Source organism: Bos mutus, chromosome 8 (assembly GCF_027580195.1).
Source record: "Bos mutus isolate GX-2022 chromosome 8, NWIPB_WYAK_1.1, whole genome shotgun sequence".
NCBI lineage: Eukaryota > Metazoa > Chordata > Mammalia > Artiodactyla > Bovidae > Bos > Bos mutus.
This window is the reverse complement of record NC_091624.1, coordinates 81,115,260-81,139,844: the sequence shown is the minus strand read 5'-3', so window position 1 is coordinate 81,139,844 and position 24,585 is coordinate 81,115,260. Positions and strand designations below refer to the sequence as shown.

The following is a 24,585-nucleotide window of genomic DNA, read 5'->3' as shown; positions in this document are numbered from 1 at the left end:
TACACTGCTTCCGTAAGAATACCGTGGCTGGCTCCTTTGGATGGGCAGAAGCGGACCATAAGCATTTTCCGTCTGTCTTCAAAAGATGAAGGGAAAACATTGGTCCGTCCTGAGGAGGTAGAGATGCTGCACTCCTGGCATACTTGATGTTCAATTCTGTCAGGCCAGGGATCCAGTGGGACTGTACAAGCTTATAACACACATGGGGGTCTGCCTTCTCACACATGGGAAAAATTTAGGAAATAGTTTTTGAATAGTTGCTCTTAAAAATTCTGGCATTTCCCCATTCTTTTCACTCCCTCCCTTCCTTTGTCCATGTTTCATTAGGAAAGAAAAAGACTAGACAAGACACTTTGTGTTCTGCTGTATCTCCAGACTCAGTTACAGTGCTGGGTGCTCAGTCACTCAGTTGTGTCTGACTCTTTGTGACCCCATGGACTGTAGCCAGCCAGGCTCCTCTGTCCAAGGGTTTCCCAGGCAAGAATACTGGAGTGGGTTGCCATTCCCTTCTCCAGGGGATCTTTCCAACTGAGTGATCAAACCCACATGGGTTTGTTCAGGTGCCACCTGGGAAGTTCAGGTATAGTAGATTGATTCCAGTATGAGGTTTTTATTTTATGTAATCAGGTTTTATTTTCCCTTTAATGTAAAATATTATATACTTACTAGCCAAGTGTGATGAAAATATGAAGCAGTTCTGTATTTTTAGCCAAACCAATAATAAAGTACCTAGAAGACAGCCTGTGTGGTTTTACTAGGATTGTGGAGTACTCACTGTCTAACTCTTTACCAGAGATATTCCGGAGCTACCAGAGCGAGAAGAAGGAGAGGGGGAAGAAAGTGACCTTCAAAATGCAGCCTACAGCAACTGGAATCAGCCTAGGCGGTAAGGACTATTTCTGTATTCTGCCTACTCAGGGTTTAAAGATAGAGAGGGGTGGTTTCAAGTACTAGATTACAACTTGCTACTGTGACTTTGAGCAAGCTGTTTAATATTGCTCACCGTCCATTTCTCTGTGGCCACAGAGTGGAGAAGATAGTATGTATCACACAGGCTTAACACTAATATGTACTTGAGGATTTGGCACAAATGGCACCCCACTCCAGTACTCTTGCCTGGAAAATCCCATGGATGGAGGAGCCTGGTAGGCTGCAGTCAGTGGGGTCGCTAGGAGTCGGACACGACTGAGCGACTTCACTTTCACTTTTCACTTTCATGCATTGGAGAAGAAAATAGCAACCCACTCCAGTGTTCTTGCCTGGAGAATCCCAGGGACAGGGAAGCCTGGTGGGCTGCCTTCTGTGGGGTCCACAGAGTCGGACACGACTGAAGCGACTTAGCAGCAGCAGCAGCAGCAGCAGGGACTAAATAAAATTGACTAGAGAAAATTATGCATAGGTAGTTGGAATATTTTTTGTGGAGATTATCTTAGGCAAACAACCAAATGTTAACTTGAAATTTTTCTATTATTTGTAGAAAGTAGATATTCAAACATATAAATTCAAAATGTATGTGTGAGCCTATTATCATAGGCTGTGGTTATTTTAACACATGGTTTTTCTAGAATGAATTTCATATATAATAGGAATGATGACTTTCCTAAATCTACTCATATATACCTCTGTATATCACTAAGGTGTATTTTCCTGTTCTGAGTAGAAGATTCAGTTTAGTAGGAATTTACTGAGTCCTGATTATTGACAAGATGAGAGGCAGATAGTTTGTAAATAACAGGGAAGTGTAAGACATAAATCCTGCCTTTATGGAAGCTGATGTGTATTGAGTTAGGCAAGGTGTAGAGAGACACAAAATAATGAAAGAAAAATGTAAGATATTTTGCATTAAGGGTAAAATATAATCAGTGGACACTTTCTCTAAACAGATTTAAAGTTGAATGTCAGAGAGGTGCCTTTTACATATTTATTCACTATTTATTCTACAATGAAAAAATAAAATTCTCAAGATAGAAAAATTTCTGCTCTTCTGATGTGTAATACAGTTTGATGATTTGCCTAGCTCATAAATGAACTTTAGGCTGCATAACCTTTAAACAATTTCTAGGTTGAATCATGTTCAAAGTATAGGAAACCTTTTATGTTGCTTTCATAAGAAACAGCATCTCAGGCCAAATAAAATGACTTTTTGATTTCAATTTTTAAAAAATTATTCAGACTGCTTTAAAAATCAAAGTCTTTCTGCATTATTGCCCACATTGAGAATAGAAGTGTTAGATTTGTAGCAGAAAAAATATTGTAAGTGTGCTCAGTCGCTTGGTCATGTCTAACTCTTTGTAACCCCATGGATTGTAGCCTGCCAGGCTCCTCTGTCCATGGAATTTTTCAGGCAAGAATACTGGAGTAGGTTGCCATTTCCTACTCCAATTATAAGATGTTAGGTTTTTTGTTTATTTGAAGATAGAGGCAGAAGTAAGTTAGATGGAATTATAAATACAGATGGAATTACAATACTAGATGGAAATATATGTATATATACACACACATACAATGGAATACTATTACTCAGTCATAAAATACTGATATTCTTCCACAGGGTGAAATAAGTCAGATAGAGAAATCCTGTATTTTGTCACATATATGTGGGCTCTAAAAAATAAACCAATGTCTATACAAGACAGAGATGGACTCACAGATACAGAAAACGGACTAGTGATTACCAAAGGGGAGAGAAAAGGCAGGAGGGGCAAATTAGGGGTGAGAGATTAAGAGATATAGACTACTATGTATAAAATAATAAGTAACAAGGATATACTGTATAGCACAGGGAATTATGGCCATAATCTTGTAATAATTTCTAATGGAGTTAATCTGTAAAAATACTGAATCACTGTACTGTGTCAGTATACTTAAATAACATATTTTTGAAAGAGTAATTACATTCTTAATTTAAAAATAAAAAGGTAGAACCATTAACATTTGGAAGAGAATTTAATATCATAATGCACTTAAAGTCCTTAGTACAATGCTTGGTACACAGTGAGGACTCAAGTCAGTGGTTGGTCCTAGCAGTCACCAGCGTCTTCTTCATTATTACTCATACCAGAGCAAGTGAAAATTGTTGAGCACAGGAGTCATTATGAAATTTTCTTATGAGGAGAAATTGCGTACAACTTCTGGACCAGAAGATTTTTATACTTTAATTCTCAATTTTAACCTTCACATCACACTGAGTGATGTCTCTAATGGTGGTAACTAGTTTACCGAGACAGTATGTCTACAGATTCTGTAAATCTTAAAGAAGATAATCTGCCCTCACTAACCATATGGAATCCCTCAATTTTTTTTAGGGGAGAAGTTCATAGAAGTTCATGAGGAAGCTTACCAAAATAATTAGAGCTTTTAGTAAATAAGGAACAATGGTCATGAATAAGCTTTACAGCTTTGGAAACCTGCTGGACATTCTTTCATGCAGTCAAGAAAAATCTGTAAATAACCTGTGTTACACTTTTATTTTGCATGTGATTTTCATGTGCAGGATTATATCATACTGTATGTATCATTTTCCAGCTTACTTACTCTTAAATGAATGTTTCTGTACACTCTCATGTGGATACAAAAATACCAATTCATTCAGTTTACTTGTGGCAGTGCCTTTCAGTATATGAATATAGCTCAGTTTATTTTCAGATTGATATTTGAGTAGTTAACAGTTAATTATTATAATAATCTTGTGTAGTAAGTATATTTTCTTACACATTTGGAGAATTTGTCTAGATATGTATTCCAAAGGGAAATTGCTGACTTGTAGATTTAATTCTATTATTTACTAGAAGTTGTCAAATTGCTTTTTAAGGTGGGTGTACCAATTTTTAGTTTTATTTCCAATATATGAGAGCTTTTTTCCCCCATATCCTTGTTACCACATCATATGATCATCTTTAAAAATGCTTTTATTAACCCAATGGATAGAATATGGTACATTGAGCCCAGTTACTCTTAGTAAACAATGTGTAAGCATAACAGATTGAGGTGCTGGTGTACAGGTTTGTTCATTTGTCATATGAATTGAATATTATACCTTGTTGACATTACTTCAGTAATCATAGTTATCATCATCATAATAAGAGCAATCAGATTTATTGATTGCTTTATTGATTTGTAAAATGGTTTTGCACATGACATACATTCATGAATTTAATCCTCACAGCAACTCTCTGATGTTGGGGCTCTTGTTTGATCCATTTTCCAGCTGAGGTAAGGAAAAGAGAGACTAAGGGACTAAAAGAGGGTCACCCAGTTGTTAAGTAGCAGAAGGGCAGGAATTAAGCCCAGGAACTCTTGGTTCAGTGTTCAGGCAACCTGGCCTCAGAGCTCTATTTTACCTTTGATTTTATTAATTTCACTTTTTGAAAATCTGTGTTCTCCAAAAAGGCTGACATTTTTCTGTAAAACCAGCTCTGCATGTGTTCTGCACGGTTTTTCTTTTATAGGTCTCTTATTTTCTTCTTAACATGGAATGTTGACCGTGTTCTGCTTCATGAATCCTGGGTCGGTTCCTCAGTGCTGGGGTCATTTTGGCAGCTCTGTTTTTGGTTATTTGCTCTGATGATTTGAAGAATTACAGCATTTCCTCTTAGGACTGGATCTAATACCACTTTGCTGTCTATGCTACCTCCTGAGGAGGCACAGGGTACTGGTATCCAAAGGCTGTTTAACCTCCGTGCCTCTTCCCTTTGTAAAACAGAGTGACAAGAGCATCCACCTCACAGGAGTGACTTGAAAATAAAATCAAAGTATATGGAACTCACTTGGAGAATAAGGCTGAGTACATAAGCCCTTAATGAGTTTTTGCTGCAACTGCTATTTTTAGTGTCCAGAGAATCATGAGAACCATTCTCTAACATATATCCACTACTAAGAATCTATGAGACATTTTCTTTTGTTCTTTTATTTTTTTTTTTTTTAAGAGAGAATGAGTCCCACCTATATATTCTGGATTCTTAAATATTAAAGACAGTGGCTGACTCTACTGACTTTACTACTTTGCTGTTTTACCTTAGACGTGGGAAGAAATTGGTTCTTGTCTTTCACAGAATTCCTAGAATGAAAGAAAGTGATGAAAAGAATTTTAACTAGTTTAAGCTTTTCTCACAGATTTGTTAAGATGAAGAATCATAGTGAGATCCCTTTAAACTAAACCACAGATCTTTAGGTCTTAGATTTCTAATAAAGAAAAAAAGTGCTGATCAGAGAAAAGAAGTATTTCCTCATCTGCTTCCTGTGACCAGTTGTCCCTCCTCTCACTTCACCGTGGTGCTTTTTAACCCCCGTCTTTTCTTACCAGGACCTCCCTCAGCACCCAGGAGTCCTACCTCCAACCTTTGGTTTCCTCTGGGAGCACTTCACATGTCAAGGTTGAGGGTATGCTGAACCAAGCTTTCTTGTCCTATCTGATGTCCAGCATCGGCTCCCTTCCTGCAGGTTAGAGTAGAATGCAGAGTCTCATTACCTGTCTTAGAACTTTCTACTTGGTATCCCTGTTTGCTTCCAGTCATCTGAGCCCCTTCATTTTGGCCAAACACCTTGGTGCTAATCACTTTGTCCCGGCCTTTTCATAAGACATGTACTTTCAGTTCATCCATGGTTCTGACTGCTATCTACAGGTATTGGATATGAGTTCATGCACTTATTATGTGGGTGGAGGAAGTGCATTTAGGACAGAGGCAGTAGCAAGCACCAAGGCCCCAGGACGGGAGATGAACCTTAGCAACAGCAGGAGGATGTGGTCGCCGAGTGGAAAGAGCAGAGTGGAGAGCTGAGGAGGATGTATTTAGGAGATGGCGATGGGCTCAGGTCACAGAGGACTGTGTTAGCAACCGCTCTTCATGCCCCAACTGTTAGTTTCTAGCTCTGTGTTGGCGAGGCAGACTGTTGCAGAGGTAAGCTTCTCATTCAGTATATTCAGAAATGTTCTCTCTCTTAACTGGGTTGCTAAGCTTAGAAGCTACCATCTGTTTGAGAGTAGCTGAATTTTTTAATGTCTGCAGTATTAGAGCCCCTGGAAGGTGGCCCTTTTATATTTATTTGTGCCTCAGCCTGGAGTATGAGCCTAATATTAACTTGTAACAAATCAGTTTCAGAAATACATTATTAATAGTATTTATCAGACTCTATAAAACACTTAATTGGAAAATTAATTTATAGTGATTTTGTCTTAATATGGGTAAAACTTTAACAAATTGAGCAAATGATATTTACAAAATTTAGTATAATATCTTATTCCTTTGAATTTTTAAAAATGTATTTAGTAGTATTATTTTTTTACTCATTTGAACCACTTTTAATCTTGTAGGTTAGTGGCATAAAGTGTGTTCACGTTGCTTTGTAACCATCACCGCCATCCATCTCTGGAACTTTTTTGATCTTGCGGAACTAAGACTCTGTGCCCAGTAAACAGTAACCTCTTATTTCCCCCTCCCTGCATCATCTAGCAACCACTGTTCTCCATTAGTCTCTGTGAATTTGACTATTCTAGGTACATTGTATAAGTGGAATCATATAGGATTTGTCCTTTATTTCATTTAGCATAGTGTTCTCAGAGATGATCTATGTCTTAGCATGCATCAGAATTTCCTTCCTTTTTTTTAAAAATTTTATTTTATTTTTAAACTTTATCCTTTGTATTTATATGCCTTTTGTTGATTCATTCATCTATTCATGGGCACTTGGGTTGCTTCTACCTTTTGGCTTGTAAATAATATTTTCTTATTGTGAATTGTGAAAAATATTTCTATGAACTATACTATACATGTATGTCTTCAAGACCTTGCTTTGAATTCTTTTGGGTATATACCCAGGAGTGGAATTGCCAGATCATATGTTAATTCTTTTTTTAATTTTTTGAGGAATTTCTATACTCTTTTTCCATAGCAGCTGTAACATTTCACATGGGTACAAACAGTGCACAAGGCTTCTAATTTCCCCATAATTTGTACAATTTATCGCTGCCAAACTTATTTTCTGTTTTTTTGGGGTTTTTTGCATTAGCCATCTTACTGAGTGTGAGGGGGTATTTCTTAGTAGTTTTTTGTTGTTGCCCTGGGTCTTCATTGCTGCGCGTGGGCTTTCTCTAGTTACAGCAAGTGGGGGCCACTCGCCAGATGTGGTGTGTGGGCTTCTCCTTGCAGTGGCTTCTCTTGTTGCAGAGTACGGGCTCTAGGTGCACGGGCTTCAGTAGTGGCAGCACGTGGGCTCATAGCAGTGTTGATACACATAATGGTTAGTGATATTGAGCATCTTTTTATGTGCTTATAGGACATTTGTCTGTCGTCCCCAGAGAAATATCTAGTCAAGTTCTTTGCCCAATTTTGATTATTTTCTTTGTTATCATTGAGTTTTAGGGGTTCTATATATATTCTGGATGTTCATCCCTTATCAGATTTGTGGTTTGCAAATATTTTCCCTTTCTTTGGGTTGCTGTTTTACTCACTTGATAGTACTTTTTGATGAAAAAAAGCTTTTACTTTTGCTGATACCAAATTTGTCCGTTTTTAATTTGCCGTCTTTGCCTTTGTTGTTATAGCCAAGAAATCATTGCCAAACCCAACTTTACGAGGCTTTCTCCCTATACTTTCTTATGAGACTTTAAAATTTTCTTTATTTTTTATAGGGTTGAACTTTGGCGAGAACCAAGCAAGTCCTTGGGCATCAGCATTGTTGGTGGACGAGGGATGGGGAGTCGTCTAAGCAATGGTGAAGTGATGAGGGGCATTTTCATCAAACATGTTCTTGAAGATAGTCCAGCTGGCAAAAATGGAACCCTGAAACCTGGCGATAGAATAGTAGAGGTACCCTCCAGTTAGCTTTCTGTGCTAAAATTACTCACCTGGGCCATCCTCTTTACCAAGGGAATCATCATCTTTACACTGACTCAACACTCGAGTAAAATATGTTTGTTGTTAAAGAATTTCTTTCTTATTTTTTTGTTTTCATCCATAATTTTTATCTTCAGTATATGATGACAAATTATATATATATTGATAGGTGTTTGGAGGTATAACCAATTGTTCTAAAAAATGTCGGTGCTGAGATAAATTACTAAGTTCAGTTAAAAAAACAAAGCAAATTTCTTGGGGAATAATTGTTTAATGTATGTGTGCACACACAAAATGTACACATCACAGATGAACCCTCAAATGAGACGTTATTTCAGGAAATACCTAAATGTTGTTGGATAAGATTTTTTTAAATGAGTCTTTTTGGTAAAGTTTTTAGTGCTAATATCCTCATTACCTTTTGTGAAAGGTCTCCCCACCACCCCCACCACCCCAAGTTTGGCTTTTCCTCCATATCATGGCTTTGCCCATTCCCCACTCATCACAGAGGGCTGTGTGTATGAGTGTGCACGTGTGTATTGGTATGTATGTGCTTGTGTGTACACATTTCATTATATGTAAGAGAGAAGCATTTGGTCAAATTGTATCTAATCCCTTCATTCAAAGCTAAGTTTAATATTTTATATCTACTCTTCTCACAAGTCACTACTCATGTACTCAAAAAGTATTCCTAGAGCAACTGTTGCATTCCAGGTGCTGTAACAGGCTCTGGGCATCCCAGGTAAATAAAACATCCAGCCTGCCTGTCAAGCGGGACAGACCTGACAAGTAATCAGGTCACTTCAGGATAGTGTGATGAATTATTTGATTAACATAAGCATGGTTTTAGTAAATGTGTAGAGGAAGGCCAGCAAATCCTGACCCAGATTTGCTGGGTTGTCAGGAGGTAGAGAGTCAATTAAGAGAGACAACTTCCAAACAAAAAACATATGATCACTTTGTTATTTTGGCAACCATTAGTTTTATTTTGTACAAGTGATTGTCTCTCATTTTCTAAATCCATATAACTTACACACTAAGATGCCTTAATTTTATAGAAGAAGTTGGTAGAATCAGCCACAACTTGAACACTGTGGGCATTGATTTATTGTTTAAAGTATATGTACACTGAGAACTGAAGAAAGAAGATTGAGATTTGCGAGAAAGCAAGGGCTCTGTCTGATGTTTCATTTTTTTTTCCTTCTGACCATTTATAAGAAAGAATTATGGGTTTTTTTTTTCTCTCTTCCTATATCTTTGCTCTTCATTAAATGATACCTTAGCCCCATGTTAAAGAAGTCTTTCATTAGAGTACTACATAAAATTGCTAATTTAAGTTTATCTAAGGCAATTTATTTTATGAGTACTTCACTACTGAATACTTTTGACCTAAGTAGAAAAATTAAGAAATGTTTATAATTATTTTGAGAAAGGATTAATCATACTTTGCACCAAAATGTTGTTTTAATGTATCAGTAGAGTTAAACACGCCTTTGAAATTGGAATGAAGGTTTTTTTCCATGTGGTAAAATACTGCTCAGTGGCAGTTTCTTGAATTCAGTTATGTGCAGGGGCCTTTTTCAGTAAATAAGAAAGCCTTAGACCTCTGTGATCCTTGGAATTCCAGAACATGACTCTGCTAAGAATCTCTGACAGTGTGTGTAAACTAGAGACCTATGAAATATTCCGTGGAAAGTATACAGTTCTTTAGACTTGAGCAAAGATATTTAATTTTCTATTACATTTTCCCACAAATGAAATATATAGTAAACATATATACTTTTATTTTGCAAAAAGTTAGAAGCCATTTTTAATATGCACTGAAAGAGATTTTGCTATTTTATCTAAGTATCAACCTGAGGGAAGTTTTCAATAAAATACGGTGTATAATTCTTTTAAAGGTGATAAGGTTCTTTGCAGAGATCTAATAATTTTATTTTTCAGAATTGTGTCTACTCTTACTTTGCTATTTTTATTGTATATATCATTCTCTGGTAATTGGAAATGTTAAAAGTGTACCAGTATCCTATAATTTTCCGGCAAGATTAGCATTTGGCCTCTCAGACTGTTTTCCTTCCTGTTCATGTAGTGCGTAAGCTAAGCTGATCATCACCCAGGCAAGATGTGGTCAATAAAAAATTCCAAAATAACTTTTATTCTCAAGCTATTTATACAAGATTTGCTAACAAGTAAGCACAATTTCTTGGCTTCCAGCTCGTGTCATGTCTATTGCAAAGATTCTTTTGCCAAACAAACCTTACCATAAGCTGATTTTTCTGTACATTAGAATTTTGTTTTTAACTTCAAGCTTCCCTAATAGAAAAACACAAAGCATCACATAGCCACTTCCCAGACCGCTCTGTGATGACTGGGAAGAAAATTTGTACAGTGACTTTTATGATGAAAACAGTGCTACTAGGCAGTTCCCTTGTATTGTTTCTTTGATGATGCTGATTTGTCAATTTAAAGGAACAACTGGGCAGTGTAAGGGAAGTAGAAGCAGGGCCTTCATTCTAATTGATTATTATTTCAGTTGATTTTTGGAGACATAAATCTGTGTCCAAGAAAAGGGACCAGAAGTCTGCTGGACAGATGAAAAATTCTGGAGCCTCACAAGTAGTCTCAAATATTTTTGAATCTGAAAAAGATTTTTTAGGAACCTCACCCAGGATTCTCAAAACTCCAGATCGGCAAATTGTTCTGTTGTTCTATAGCTTCTTAAAATGTTAAGCTGAGGCCTTCCATTGCAGGTGGATGGCATGGACCTCAGAGATGCAAGCCATGAACAAGCTGTGGAAGCCATTCGGAAAGCAGGCAACCCTGTAGTCTTTCTGGTACAGAGCATTATAAACAGACCAAGGGTAAGCGAAAACAAAGGGCAAGGTAGGCGCATCCAACAGCGTTCAACTTGGAATCTGCCGCCTCCAGGGCCAAGTTGCTTCTAGGACCCGAGATCAAGCCTGAAAATCTCAGGAGACTTAAAAAGTTTATTTTGCTTTTTCCCCCCCATTGAGTTATCCTGAAAATCCTTCTACCATGTATAACAGACACTTGAAGTCTGTTGAAAACACATAAAAGTAGGATTGACTGGTGGCCCATAGGCATCTAGATAGATAATCATTAGTTTCACTATAGTCATAAAATATGTAAGTTGTTAAGAAGGATGTGGTGGAGTTATTCAGGTTGATAGTCTGTGACATCTAGTCAGGTCTCTGAGAAACTAGAGAGAGTTCATTTTCTTTATAAATTTAGAATTTCCAGTATGCAATCTGTGATTTCCTGTGCATGGTCTTTAATGCATCTGTCTATCCGAGTGGACATTAACTTTCCATATGATGGATTTTTTTGTTTGTTTGTTTTTGTTTAAGCTGTACGTTTATATACTCAGAATTTCATACCTGCTGTTTCCCAGCCACCATCACTGAGTAGCTCTGATCACTGTGTAGCCACTGGTGGACAGAGACCTATTAATCCATTTTACTGTTGGTTATTACAAGTGAAATGGCTTTAAAAATATTTTAGAAATCTAAGCACATCCAGCGCATGTTGTTGATGAAGATACTAAGAGAAGCTTTGTATATTTGATATGTCGCCAAAGATGAACGTTATGCCAGTAGTTTAAAAGTATTTTTTCTATATCTTCTTTATGCCTCAATGGAAAAAAAAATTTTTTTTTCCTGTTCAGTACCTCTTAAACATACTGGGCCTTAGAAAGTTCTTGAGATTTACTGAGAAGTTAACATAGCATTTCAGGAGTTTCTTAGATGTCCTGAGGCTCATACAGGGTCCACTTCTGAATATAAGAATCTCTGTCATACTGATTCTTTTTGAAATAACTGCTTATTAGCTTTTAGTGTTTGTTGTCTTTAAAAAGACAATGTTAACACATGTAAGAAAAGTGAAAAAGATCATCTGAAATTTAAAATGTGTAATTTTATTCATACAATATATTTAATTTTAATTTTTAAAATTAAAATTTAAGATAGTAATGCTCAAGTTACGGAGGAAGCAGCGTAGTGAAAAGGTTCTTAGTGATTAGTAAAAGGAACTTTTCAATATTCGGTGCCCCAGGAAACAAAGTGACCAGATTTATGTTGTTGGTTTTTCCTTTTGTTGTCAAGACAGGTGTAGCTCTGGTCTGAGTTCATGCTAAGAAATGAATTAGTAGTTCCTAATGTAAGCAGTTATCTTCACATTTGCAGTTTTTAATCATTCAGTTATTTATTGTTAGGTGATAATTATACATTCAGATAAGAAAATCTGCCAAATGATGGGACCAGATCATCCTGCATTCTTTTCAAATGCTGTTCAGTTTGTTTAAATAACTACAGGTCTTTCTACATTTGTTTCCATTTGTTGTGTTAAACATAGACACAGCAGGATGATGTTGGTAAATGGCTGTTTAAGTTAAGTTAAAGCTGTTTTCTGTGTGTGTGGGTGGGTTTTATTCTTTTTCTATTTTTACTTTCCAACTTTTGTATCATTTAGGACAGTGCTACAAACTGCTGAGTCGGATTCTCAGATTACTTTTAAATATTAAATTGCAAATATTTCTTTCAATGCCAAGCTGCATTTTCTAATGTGCTAGGAAGATATTTTCTCATGCACCTGGAAAATATCCCTATTTTATTATCTGAGGTATAATGACGCCTGATTTATAGTAATATTCCAGAATAAATCTTGCTTAGAATGACATGTGTAGTCAAATGATACGTGACAAGGTTTAGGATTGATACCCTAAAACAAAACACCTTGGCACACTGAATATTTAATGGAAGTTATTTGAGAAAAGGCAGGTGCTAGAAGGACTCTGACCTCTCCTTTCCCCCTGAAGCGGGTCATAAGACTCTCCTGAGAGATCTTCAGGAGAGGCGCAGCCTTACCTCCAGATGAGGAGGACCCCTGAGAGGAATCTGAATGAACAGGCCTTGCTAAGTTTTCCCCAGTTAACTATGCTTAGCTCATGCTGTTTTGTCCTGTCATATTTCCCCCAACTTTCTACTCTTCATCAGACCTCCTATAAAAGCACTCAGACTTAACCATTTCTTCTGGTCTTCATTTCCCAGTGGAGGCTCTGTGTCACACAGAGCTTAGGTTACATCAATATGCATGTTTTTTTCTCATTAATTTGTTGTTACAGAGATCCAACCAAGAGTCTTAAGATGGGTACAGGAAAGACCTCTCTCCTCCTCTACAGTAATATTTTGCTTTGGGAAATGAGAAAAAAAATTGTTTTTAAAATGAGATATTGGGCTTCCCAGGTGGTGCTAGTAGTAAAGAACCCACCTGAAAATGCAGAAGACATGAGAGATGCAGGTGCAGTCCCTGGGTCCAGAAGATCTCATGGAGGAGGGCATGGCAACCACTCCAGTATTCTTGCCTGGAGAATCCCATGGACAGAGGAGCCTGGCAGGCTTTAGTTCATAGGGTTGCAAAGAGTTGGATATGACTATAGTGACTTAGGACTTCCCCAATAGCTTAGTGGATAAAGAATTTGCCTGTAATGCAGGTAGATGTGGTTTGATCCCTGGGTTAGGAAGATCCTCTGGAGAAGGAAACAGCTACCCCCTCCAGTATCCTTGCCTGAAAAATCCCATGGACAGAGAACCTGGCAGGCTACAGTTCATGGGGTCATAAGAGTTGGACACAACTTAGCATGCACACCTTAGCTCAGTACAACAAAATGAGATAGTAATACTTAGTTTTTAGTAATTTACTTATCTGTGGAAATAATCGTGTCTCCAGGAATCTACAGGGAAAAATATCTTAAATACTTCAGAGTCTCTTTGGGCTTCCGTGGTGGCTCAGTGGTAAAGAATCTGCCTGCCAGTGTAGGAGACATGGGTTCAATCCCTGGGTTGAGAAGATCCCCTGGAGGAGGAGATAGTATCCAACTCCAGTGTTCTTGCCTGGAGAGTCCCATGGACAGAAGGGCCCAGCAGGCTACAGTCCATTGGGTCTGTCTCAGAGTTGGACACAACTTAGCGACCAAACAAGAGTCTCTTAATGGTAAATGTTTTATTTGTGGATGTAATAAAGCATCAAGAAAATATTGTACATAGACTAAAAACTAGTCAGTCTTTTTAGCTCTTCAACTGTTCAAGAATTAGAACTTCCCAGAACTAACCCTGATAATTCCACTGATATGACAGTTCACAATTCAGTCTGACCACATTGTCATATTAAGGAGTGGGCCCCACTAATTTGGGCCAGAGGATGATTTTGTCATCCCTGTGCTTCTTAGTTAATAACACTTCTATTTTTATCAGCCCTTGGAACTATAAACACAGTTTTGTCATTGATTTTTTAATGAGAAATACACTCTCCCTATAAATCCTTCCCTAATAATAGAATGTTCTGCTATTTCATGTGCTGTGCTCATCCTGCACTTTTATACTCTCCTTTCAGGGCCAAATTCTAATCCTATGTGAGCTGCAAGTTGAAAATGCAAAAAGCAAAGCCAAACAAAAAAACCAGAGCTTTTTTCAAATATTCCATTTCTTGTCGTCATTATTTTGATTCATCTTGTTCTACAGAATTATAAAGGAAATGTAAAACCGTACAATTCCATGTATGAGGATTAGAAATAATCTGCCTTCCGTAACATTATTTTGCCTAGGGTGTGTTTTTAATCTCTGCCTGGTCATTTCTTTCACCTTAATAAATGGTCTTTTTTTTTTTTGCATTTGTGATCTTCCCTTTTGTAAAGCAGGAGTTGACATTTTAAATTGAAAAGCAGAGGGAAAGTTGAGATGAGCAGAAATGTCAGCATGCCCATTTCTTTTGACCATCTTCCTTCTGTAGGAAAAAACTTTGTAGGAAGAGCAGATTGAAAGAGTGATGTGGCATAAGCTTCAGTATAGCCGTTCTGAGTGAGGATGGTCTTTGTAGAGTGCAGGGTGGTGTCACATGACAACCTCTTCCTACTCTCGATGCTTGCCAGTAGGGCTTTTTTATAGAGAGAAGTAACACAAACAGTTAATTAGAGCCAAACTGAATTTTAAATGTCTGCAATTTCCTCTGAAAGATATGGTCAATAAAAGAAAAAGTAGTGTGAAAAAAATTTATTGTGCTAAGGAAATTACTTTTTTTTTTTTTACTATGAAAATGCTAGATTCTCTTTGGCAGTCATCCTGCCTGTAATATGTATATTTCAACTCCAGTAGTTCAAGCTCAGGACATATCAGGCGAGCCATAAAACCTATGTGAACACTCTAAGGCAGGACCTCAGATATTACCCAAACCTCATAAATTCCCCAATAAGATGGGAACTTTTATAGGAAATTAAAAATAGCTGTCTGTCTGTATTTTGTGGTGTTCCTAGCACCACAAAAAGTGGGCAGAAATAGAGAACAACACTGTAGGAAGTGGTTCATTTCTTTAAAAATTATTGATTTCCTTGTTTAAATAATACTGTTGATTGAAGCAACCTTAAAACCTAATCAAGGTATAAAAAGACTCCTAACTGAGAAACAAAATAACAGAACACTGAAGATTACCAGTGGACTAGAAGACACATGTTTAATTTGCATTCTGCAACTGATAGACTCTTATTTTTGTGTTTTTTTTTTTTTAACCAAAACAGCATAATTTGCTTCTAAGTGTAAATAAAAAGCCATTTATGGTTTTTAATACTGAAGCATGTTTACTGATATGCATGGAACATATGTTAATATAAGTGGGTGAAATATATAGGCTTATCTGTCCATGATAGTGACAATATTCAGTGAAAATGAAAGAAATTTGGGGCCAGTTTGATAGACTTGCTTCCTTATGTGTTTTGTGGCCAGATTTAGATTTGAGTGTGGATTCAGGTTGCTCTAGGAAACACTTAGTTCTAGACTATTTGATAAGATGTTGTTATTAATGATGAAATCTGATAGGATCTGGTGTCACATAGTTATTTAAATCAGTAATTACTTTATCCTTATATTGGAGTTGTTTTAAATACATTTCTCTTGCGCTCAGCGCCTCTTATGTTTCCTTTTAGAAATCCCCTTTGCCTTCCTTGCCGCACAACCTTTACCCTAAGTACAAGTTCAGCAGCACTAACCCATTTGCTGGTTCTCTACAGTTCAACGCTGACAAGGTTGGATAATGACCGTTGTCTTGCCATTGCCTTTTGCCAATGTTTTGTTCTGTGTTGCTAGTGTGCATTTGTCCCAGTTCAGAGTTGACTGAATTTGGGCAAGGACAAAAAACAACTGTGTGTTTGGAGTGGGCATGCAAATCCTTTCTTAAGCACATTTTCTTGCCAGAACCTATTCATTTTTATAGCTGAAATTAGATGGCCCTTCTGAAGAGTAAGGGAAAATCGTGAGTCTACTGCCCTTCTTATATTTTGGTGTGAATTGAATTTTCAGATATATAAATTTTTGTTAGTTGCAAAACATATAAGCTACTTTCATACATAATTTCTCTAAAAACCTTGTATTGATTTAAGTCCTTCTTAGACTTATACAAGGTGGTCCTAAAAGCTCTTCCTTAATCAGCCCGCACATAATTGTGTATGTGTGAGAATCTGTTGAATATTCATAAAGGATGTCCATGTAAATGCCTGATCAGGAAGCAGGGAACTGTTTCAACGTTTATAAATCTATACTAGGATTTGTCATATTCTGATGAAATTATAAATCCAAAAATGAAAGAAAAACTGACGAGAATTTGTATACTATAACCTGATTGTGAAAGGAGAAAAGCTGTTAATTTTTTTCAGGAAGCATTTTTATGAATATTCATTGGATTTTCATGTTATTGTAATATAGATAATCAAAGATACTGTATCTGAAGGAATATGTTTTCTGTTACTATAGGCATTACAGAAATCAAGTAGAGTTCTCTTCCGTTGTTCCCCAACTAATCCTTTTGCTCCCACACCGTTTAAGGTTTGTCTTAGTGTGAAGTTCTCATGAGTCAGTGAGTGTGTTACAGTGTGCTATGCGTGTACATTATACTTGTGTGCATACATGGCATGGAGTGATTTCAAGTACACTGCATTTTTGCCAGTGAAGGCTGAATGGTCTTCGTTAAAGAATTGTGTTTTTGTGGATAAATTTTTAGAAGTGTCAACAGCAAGCTAAATTCTACCATCTCAGTAAGAATGAGAGTATCAGGCATAACAAAATAGAACACTTATTTCCTTTTTAGTAAATGCAGGCTTAAATTGACTTTATGATTAACCAGCTATGTTAGGGCAACATTTGAGTTTATTCACAGTATGAAAATGTTCTGCCTAAGTAAGATAATGAATAGTTTTTAGGCAAGCAAGTTTTGTTTGTTCATTTGTTTTTTAAGGAAAATAACAGCTCAGGAAAGTTATGCAGAGAGTAAGATCTATAAAATTTGCATCTGTAAATTTATTAAAATTATGACAATTTTAAGTTAGACTTGATTCTACTTTTTGAAAATGAAATGGGCTTAATTCATGCTTTTCAAATTTTCCATTGTTAGTAAATTTTTAAAAGAATTTTAATGAGAAAAATTCTAAATTACATGTTTCTCCCTAGTTTAGTATCATTACTGACCTTTCTGGATCAAATGAAGTTTTTTGTTTGTTCTTATGTATTTGTGCATTGCTTTTTTGAAAGTTTTATGGCACAGCACTTGGGAAGATAACAGGATTCTGTTGGCACTAATAATTTTTGTCTGTTTGACCAATGGTATGTAAACCAAGCATTTTAAATACAGAAGATTCTGTGACTTGAAAATCTGTTGCCCATCCATTAGTGGCTGTCAATCAGCTCACCTGTGCTTTGCCAGAAAAATAATAATTCATGTTTACCTGGACCGTTTTTAGGGCAGCTTAGAGTCCTGAAGTAGTGTCTGAATCATCAAAGAAAGATCATATTCAGCGCCCTGTGGTTTTATTTTTAGATGTATTTTGACTCTTAACACCATTGAATCATTTCTAAGTATTTGTACATTCTTTTCATGTGTCTCATGTAAGAAGTACTTTTAATCACATTTTTTCCAGATATACACATGTAGAATAAAATGAGGCATATCAGAGGGATTTTTGTATAGGGAAAAAAAACAAACAAACAGTAAAATAGACAAAGAAGGAGAAATGTGGGCTCCAGGCATCAGGGACAACCTGACAATGGGTTAGAACTTTAGCTGCGCATCTGTGACCCTTGATTGAGGTACTCTGTATCTTACTGTGGAAACTGGAGGAGAAAACATGACACAGTGGAAAGTGCATTGGGTTAGGTTAGAAATTAAGCAAAGAGAAGTTTAGTTTCGCAGGGTTATTCTGAATAAAATCTTTCGCCTCTCGTGGCCTTGGCGTTTAATCTGTAAATGAATAAAATGGACTCAGTGACGTAAAGATGTTTCTAACTGTAATCTGCTTGAGAATCTATAATATCAAACCTTGACCCACTACGTTTCAATTAAGAATAGGAAAGAACCTGATGATACCAAATCCCCCCCTCCCCCTTTTTCTTTTTTTTTTTTTAATTAAGACTTGTAGATTTAAGTGACAGCAAACATACCAATCAAGCTTTGGGTTTTTATGAAGTATTCAACCCTGTTTTTCCATTTATGTTTAGGGCTACCTTGGCAAGCGGATGGTGGTTTTGTCCCTTAAAACCAGCCCCTCAGATCTGAATTTGTGTGCTCTTTGCTAACAAGCAGTCACTCTGGTAGAGGATCCTGCATGTGCAGTGCTTTTTCATGAATTTGTTGAGTCATGTGGAGAGAGGATTCAGGTAGCAATAAAAGTATTTATATATAATCTCACTAACAAGCTTTGAACTGCTTTGTTCGATTACCATTTTTATTTTGTTTCCAGTTTCTTGGAAGACTTTTTTAGACTTCCACAATCTTGTCTAGATGAGTTTTGAATAAGATTTTTTTTCCCAAAACACTAAATTTGTACAGCTTTCCATCTTCAGTTATTTAAGCCTGCAAATTGAGTAATTCTTCACCTTAAAATACCATGTAATCGTTTAATGGATCGTGCTCTGAACATACTGATTTGTTTAGTGTATTTAAGCTTTACCTGAATCCTGTCTGCCATTTTTATATATGTGTATTTCCCCATTATTTAATATATTAGATATTTTAAAGCTAGTAGTTTGGTTTTTGATGTTGCAGTCTTATTTCTTTTCCTTGAGTTTTCCTTCCTTAGACTGCACATACCCACTGCATTCTTCTTGTTCCCACAGGTGCCCAGTCAGTCAGAATCAGAGCCAGAAAAGCCTCCTCTGTGCCACTCGCCTCCACCCCAGCCTCCAGTGTTGGCAGAAATGAGTGGGGATCACGCTCTGTCATCTGCAAATGAAACCTCAGAAGATGTGGATGAAGAGGATGAGTTTGGTTACAGCTGGAGTAAGTTGTCTGTTTCAAATGCATTGACTTGTAAGAGGTATCAAACTGTTCATAGCTCTGGTTCTCTCAAGGCTTATGCCCCAGATGGGTAAATACATTTAATCTTCAGTTACACATAATGCAGTTTTGTGTAGAAAAAAACTAATGTTTGTTGTAGTTGAGTATAGCACACATTCCTGAGGCTTGACATCACATTCTTCTGTTTTGTAAATCTGCAACCCTGTTCAAGCACGCTTTGCATTTTTCTGCAAGTTGAGGTGGTCAGGGCACTCTCTCAGAAGCTCTATTGGATCCGCTCTCTCATGCTCTCCAACAGAGCATCACCCCTTTTAGGCCTCAGATTCCTCATTATAAAATGCATTTGTTGTTGCTATTTAAACAGCCTGGAATTTAGGTAACACGGTAACATAGTGTTGAGATTAAAAAGTTGGGGCATTTGGCAAGTTGGTTAACGACCTCTTAAGTTGTAGCATGGTGGTTATTCCCCCCCCCCTTTTTTTTTTCCAGCAGATACATGCTTCACTTTATCTTATACTCTATAAACAATACATTAGAATATGTAATGAATCCATACACCTTTTCAAAAGGAATACCCAAGACGGAAGTAGCAATAAAGTTATAAATGACAGTCATCAATCAGATGAAATAATTTAGATGAAGCTTTTCTCTCTCAAAGAGATGGGGACTGGGCAAGTGGTCAGGAAGGAAATACAATGTGCTTTAACTTTGTATGAAAAATAATGTTCAGTTCCACGTTGCTGAACATAGTTCTGTTTTTGCCAAATAAATCCTCTACTTCAGGTTACTGTCCAAATGCTTTATTAAAACTCGCTTCTGGCCTTTGTTTTGAAATCTGTTACCTTTGTTGCCACCTCCTGATCGCTGTCCTCTGAAGCTTCTACTTGAATGCATTTTCTGCCTCAGGTTGCTAAGGGTTAATTAGATAATGTCTGAGCATGATGCCTGATGCACAGGAATCATTTGAGGGCAATTATTGATAGAATCATGGGAGTGTCTCTGTTTCCTAACAAAATAAGCCATTTTATAGAGGTTAAACCAAAGTTATGTGTCAGTGCTTTAAAAAGTTTTGTTTAAAAAAATATAATTGTTTTCCTTAAGAATACTGTGGTATGTGCTTTGGGGAAGTACAAAGTATAAAATTTGTACTGCTAGATTCTAGAAGGAAGCAGGAGATGGCAGTTTATGAAATTGATGCAATTAAGAATTAATACAGAATGCATGACATTAACACTTTAGTAGATTTTCTAAGGGATGATTTGTAAAGTTTGCAGTTTTCTTAGTCTTATTTCTAATTAAATTAGAATATTTTGCTAATCCATCAAACTGGCCAGAATGTACTCTGAGGAAAACATGAAATGGAATGTTTCAGTTACCTATTATCATATTCCAAGCCACTCCAAAACTTAATGTCTCAAGAAAGCAGGTTATTAGCTCCCTCACGTGCCTGGTGGTAAGTGTTAGCCGCTGGCTGGTTGTCATCTGGGCCTGGGACACCTACCAGATTACAGAATAAATGCTACCTTTTGAACATGGGAGATGGGAGATAGGAAAGGTCTCATTTAATGAGAACAGCTACGTCCATGTGTCTTGGTTGGATAGCTCTGTGCAATAAGAAAACCCATTCCATCTAATCTGGATCTGTGTACCAAGCACCACCCAGCATAATGCAATGTGCAGTGTCCGTGTTGCTGTGGGAGAAAAGTTTCCCCTGACCAGGGAAGACAAATCCTCTGGATGTTCTGTTCTCTGCAAATGATAAAGTAACTTTCTGTTCTAATCACAGTCTTTGGAGAGCTTATTCACGTGATCACATGGTTCACTTCTTTGGGTCTGCTCACCTCAGGTGAACTGATGAGTCAGACACCGTACTCTGCATCCTAGAGGCAGAAAAGCTACTCACAATTTGGGTGCTCTAGGAAACCAGTCTTGACGCCCAGGAGGCCAGTCTGTTTAGCTTTCCTTAACCGCTAAGAATTAGTTTTTGGTACAGTCATGGCCTTATAATGCCATTCTCAATAACCTTCCAGAGTAAAGCCTTTGGCTGTGAATTATCTCTTACTCCCTGTGGTTTTTTGTTCTTGTTGTGTGCAGAAAATATCAGAGAACGTTACGGAACCCTCACAGGCGAGCTCCACATGATCGAACTAGAGAAAGGTCGTAGTGGTTTGGGTCTGAGTCTTGCTGGGAACAAAGACCGATCGAGGATGAGTGTTTTTATAGTGGGGATTGATCCAAATGGAGCAGCTGGGAAAGATGGTCAACTGCAGATTGCAGATGAGCTTCTAGAGGTAAGTTCTTACGGCAAACACTGCATTTACTCCCACTGAATTGGTGTGACAGAGCCATCAGTTTCCAGAAAACCCACCTGGGTCTCATATGGTGACTGAGAAAACTATCACTCACCTAATAACAAAGATGTACTGCAGCAAATTTGGCTCGAGAGCAAGTCTCTACTAAGTACCACCCATGTTCCCATTAACTTCCATTAAAGGTTGTGACTGTAGCACCAGAAAAAATTTTTGCCCCAAGACAGTAATAAAGATCACACTTCAAAAACATTTTTTAGTGTGTGCTGCATTTTTATTAGGAGCTTTTGAAAAGCCAAATGACCAATCATGCCCCTGTAATGAGATTGATCACTGGACCTTCTAGAAGTTGAATCCCTCATGATACACTTGATGGGGGTGGATTGTTGTGGGGTTGAATTTAAGGCTAAAAACCAAAAACAGTAATTCAGCCCACCAAGCAGAATAAACTTGCGGATTATAGTGTTTGGAATTGTGTTTGCTTGATTTTTTTGTCCTTGCCTCCTATAGGCTGGGATCCACGTGTCTTTACACTGCTTTAGCACATTTTCCCATGCCTCCTGCGTTTCCCTCTTCGCTAGGAAGGCTCAGTCAGCAGCGGCTAACTGACAGGATGACTGGCAGTCTCCGCTAGGTAGTGTGCTGCTTAAGCACCTTCCATTGCCTGAAGCCTGGGTATACCAGCACTGCTTCTCCCAGTGGCCCACCCCCAGGCCTTCAGTGCTGACATTAACTGAACTGTGATAGGCCTTCCCAGGATGATCTGTGCTGATCACAGGTGCCTCTGCAGAGCCCTTGCTTGTGCAGAGTATTCTAGAAGCTTGTTGCCTGCCTGGATACTTCTCCTGTAGTCAGTCCAAGTGATGCCTCATTAGTCCATGGAGATCAGACTACACCCATGGAATTTTAATGTTGGTTTTCAACATGAGCTTTTTCTTAACTCAGCATCAAAGCCAGGTTCATGTTCTGGGAAATAAAATGTATGTACTATTTTAAAGGAATAAAAAAAAATATGCTTTTCATTAGATTGTTGTTGTTTAGTAGCCAAGTCCTAGCTCACTCTTGTGAGCCCATGGACTGCAGCTCACCAGGCTCCTCTGTCCATGAGATTCTTCAGGCAAGAATACTGAAGTGGGTTGCCATTTCCTTCTCGGGGAAATCTTCCCAACCCAGAAGATCAAACATTGGCAGGCATATTCTTTACCACTGCGCCACCAGGGAAGTCCTTTTCATTAGAAAGGAGATAAAAATTTGTAAAATTAAAATTCTGGACTCGATTAATGATATTTATTTCTCATAGATCAATGGTCAAATTTTATATGGAAGAAGTCATCAGAATGCTTCATCAATCATCAAATGTGCCCCTTCTAAAGTAAAAATAATTTTTATCAGGTGAGCATTTTCTTTTCCTGGTTTATAAATATTTTTCCTTAGCCGTTCAATTCTGATTCTTTTGAATAAAAATGAAACATATATGAACGTGTAAGTGTTGTAGTTCCAAGCCTTTGTGGCTACAGAATTTTGTCTAATTATCTGAGTCTTCAAGCTAAAGAATGAAAATAGTATGAATGGTCATGATATTACAGGTTAGTGCTTTTTTTCCTTTAGAAATAAAGATGCAGTGAGTCAGATGGCTGTATGTCCTGGACATACAGTGGAACCCTCGCCTGCTACCTCAGAGAATCTTCAAAACAAGGAGGTTTGTAGCTTATATTTGTTTCTCTGGGAAGCCTTAGTTTATGCATCACTTATTAATTTAGCTAACAATTATAGAGCCCTTTCAGGGATATAAGAGAGAAGTGAATTTCTTGATCCTCTTGATCCCCAATATGTTTATAGCCTAGTTTATGGAACACTCATGTAAATAAGCACAGCTTACATGAAGCCCAGTAGTAGAGCCTGTCAAAGGAATAATGAAGGCAGAAAAGGAGTTGACAGTGTTACCTCTGGGGAGAGAATGCAAACATAGGGGAGGTTGCACATGAGATGTACATTGAGAGTAGGTGTCTGGGGCCGTAAACACTGCAAGCAGAGGACATGGATTGAGGGATGGGCTGGAGGCTCTGGCAAATGCAGAGAATTGATAACTGCAGAGCCCTGTTGAACAGTGGGAGGCAGGGAACAGGTAGGGTTGGATCATGAGGATCACCATGCAGACCTTGTCTTTTAGGCTATATCTTTGCAGACTCAAAGAATGATTATTTTTAAGAACTCTGGAAATGGTACAGAGAAAAATCACAGGTTGCAGGACAGAGAAGTTGAAGGGAGCAAGAGAATTAAAGTAATTCACGGGATAGATATGGAGGACCTGAACTGATGCCCAAAAATAAAAGAGAGAGAGAGAAGAAATGGTTGTGTCAGGTCTTTAGAACCCAAATAGATATTACTTCATCCCTAACTAAATATATTCAGTGAGGAAAAATGACTGGTTGAGAATGTATTCATCCACCACCAGGTACCATTTGGGGGCTGAGCATAGGCTGGAGAATGAAACAGATGAGATGTACCAGGTTTCCAGATGTCTGATTTGGTGACTTAATAGATGGTTATCTTTTATCAAAATAGAAAAAGTAAAAAAGAAAAGCAGGTATTTATTTAAAAATAGAGAACTTTCTCTCTGAGGCAGCTTAAGAATGAAGTGTCTATTGGAAAGCTCGGTAGAAGTGTTCACAGGGATGTTTGGTCTCGAGTTTAGAGATGAATCCCCATAGATGCCAGCTTGGGAGCCATGGGAGCTCAGGCTCTGTCTGTGGAGGATATTGAGAAAAGATGAGAGCCGAGGGCAGAATTGTATGATATCAGTTGTAAGGAGAATTGACAAGTCCAAAATGAAGAATCAGGCGGGTGGGTTGCACAGCAGCTGAGGACGGCTCCTGCGAGAAGGTGAATAAAGAGGGTTCATTGTATTTGCCAATAGATGATTATTAGTGATTTTGATAAAGCAAATGGTGGATAAGAAATTTAGGAAAGAGAAGGCAGTGGCCAGAGGATGACACAAATTTAAGAGAGTTTTGGTGAAAGCTTTGTGTTTACTTTGTTTAGAATTACTAAAAGGAGATAGAGAATGAAAACTTAAAATTAGAGGAAGTATGATA

At 37.5% G+C, this 24,585-nt stretch overlaps 1 protein-coding gene across 14 annotated transcripts in view; it reads left to right on the top strand.

Annotated features, from left to right (window-relative positions):
• MPDZ (multiple PDZ domain crumbs cell polarity complex component) overlaps positions 1 to 24,585 on the top strand; it is a 172,210-nt gene that overhangs the window by 119,540 nt on the left and 28,085 nt on the right. For 8 of the 14 annotated variants that reach the window (XM_070375897.1, XM_070375889.1, XM_070375886.1 and 5 more), the window contains 9 exons: positions 794 to 886; positions 7,628 to 7,805; positions 10,583 to 10,693; positions 15,823 to 15,921; positions 16,646 to 16,717; positions 19,001 to 19,163; positions 21,276 to 21,472; positions 22,791 to 22,882; positions 23,099 to 23,189. In XM_070375897.1, coding sequence (XP_070231998.1) covers positions 794 to 886; positions 7,628 to 7,805; positions 10,583 to 10,693; positions 15,823 to 15,921; positions 16,646 to 16,717; positions 19,001 to 19,163; positions 21,276 to 21,472; positions 22,791 to 22,882; positions 23,099 to 23,189 — 1,096 coding nt within the window. The remainder of the gene's footprint in view (positions 1 to 793; positions 887 to 7,627; positions 7,806 to 10,582; positions 10,694 to 15,822; positions 15,922 to 16,645; positions 16,718 to 19,000; positions 19,164 to 21,275; positions 21,473 to 22,790; positions 22,883 to 23,098; positions 23,190 to 24,585) is intronic. The other 6 variants (XM_070375891.1, XM_070375887.1, XM_070375893.1 and 3 more) reach the window with 3 other exon arrangements.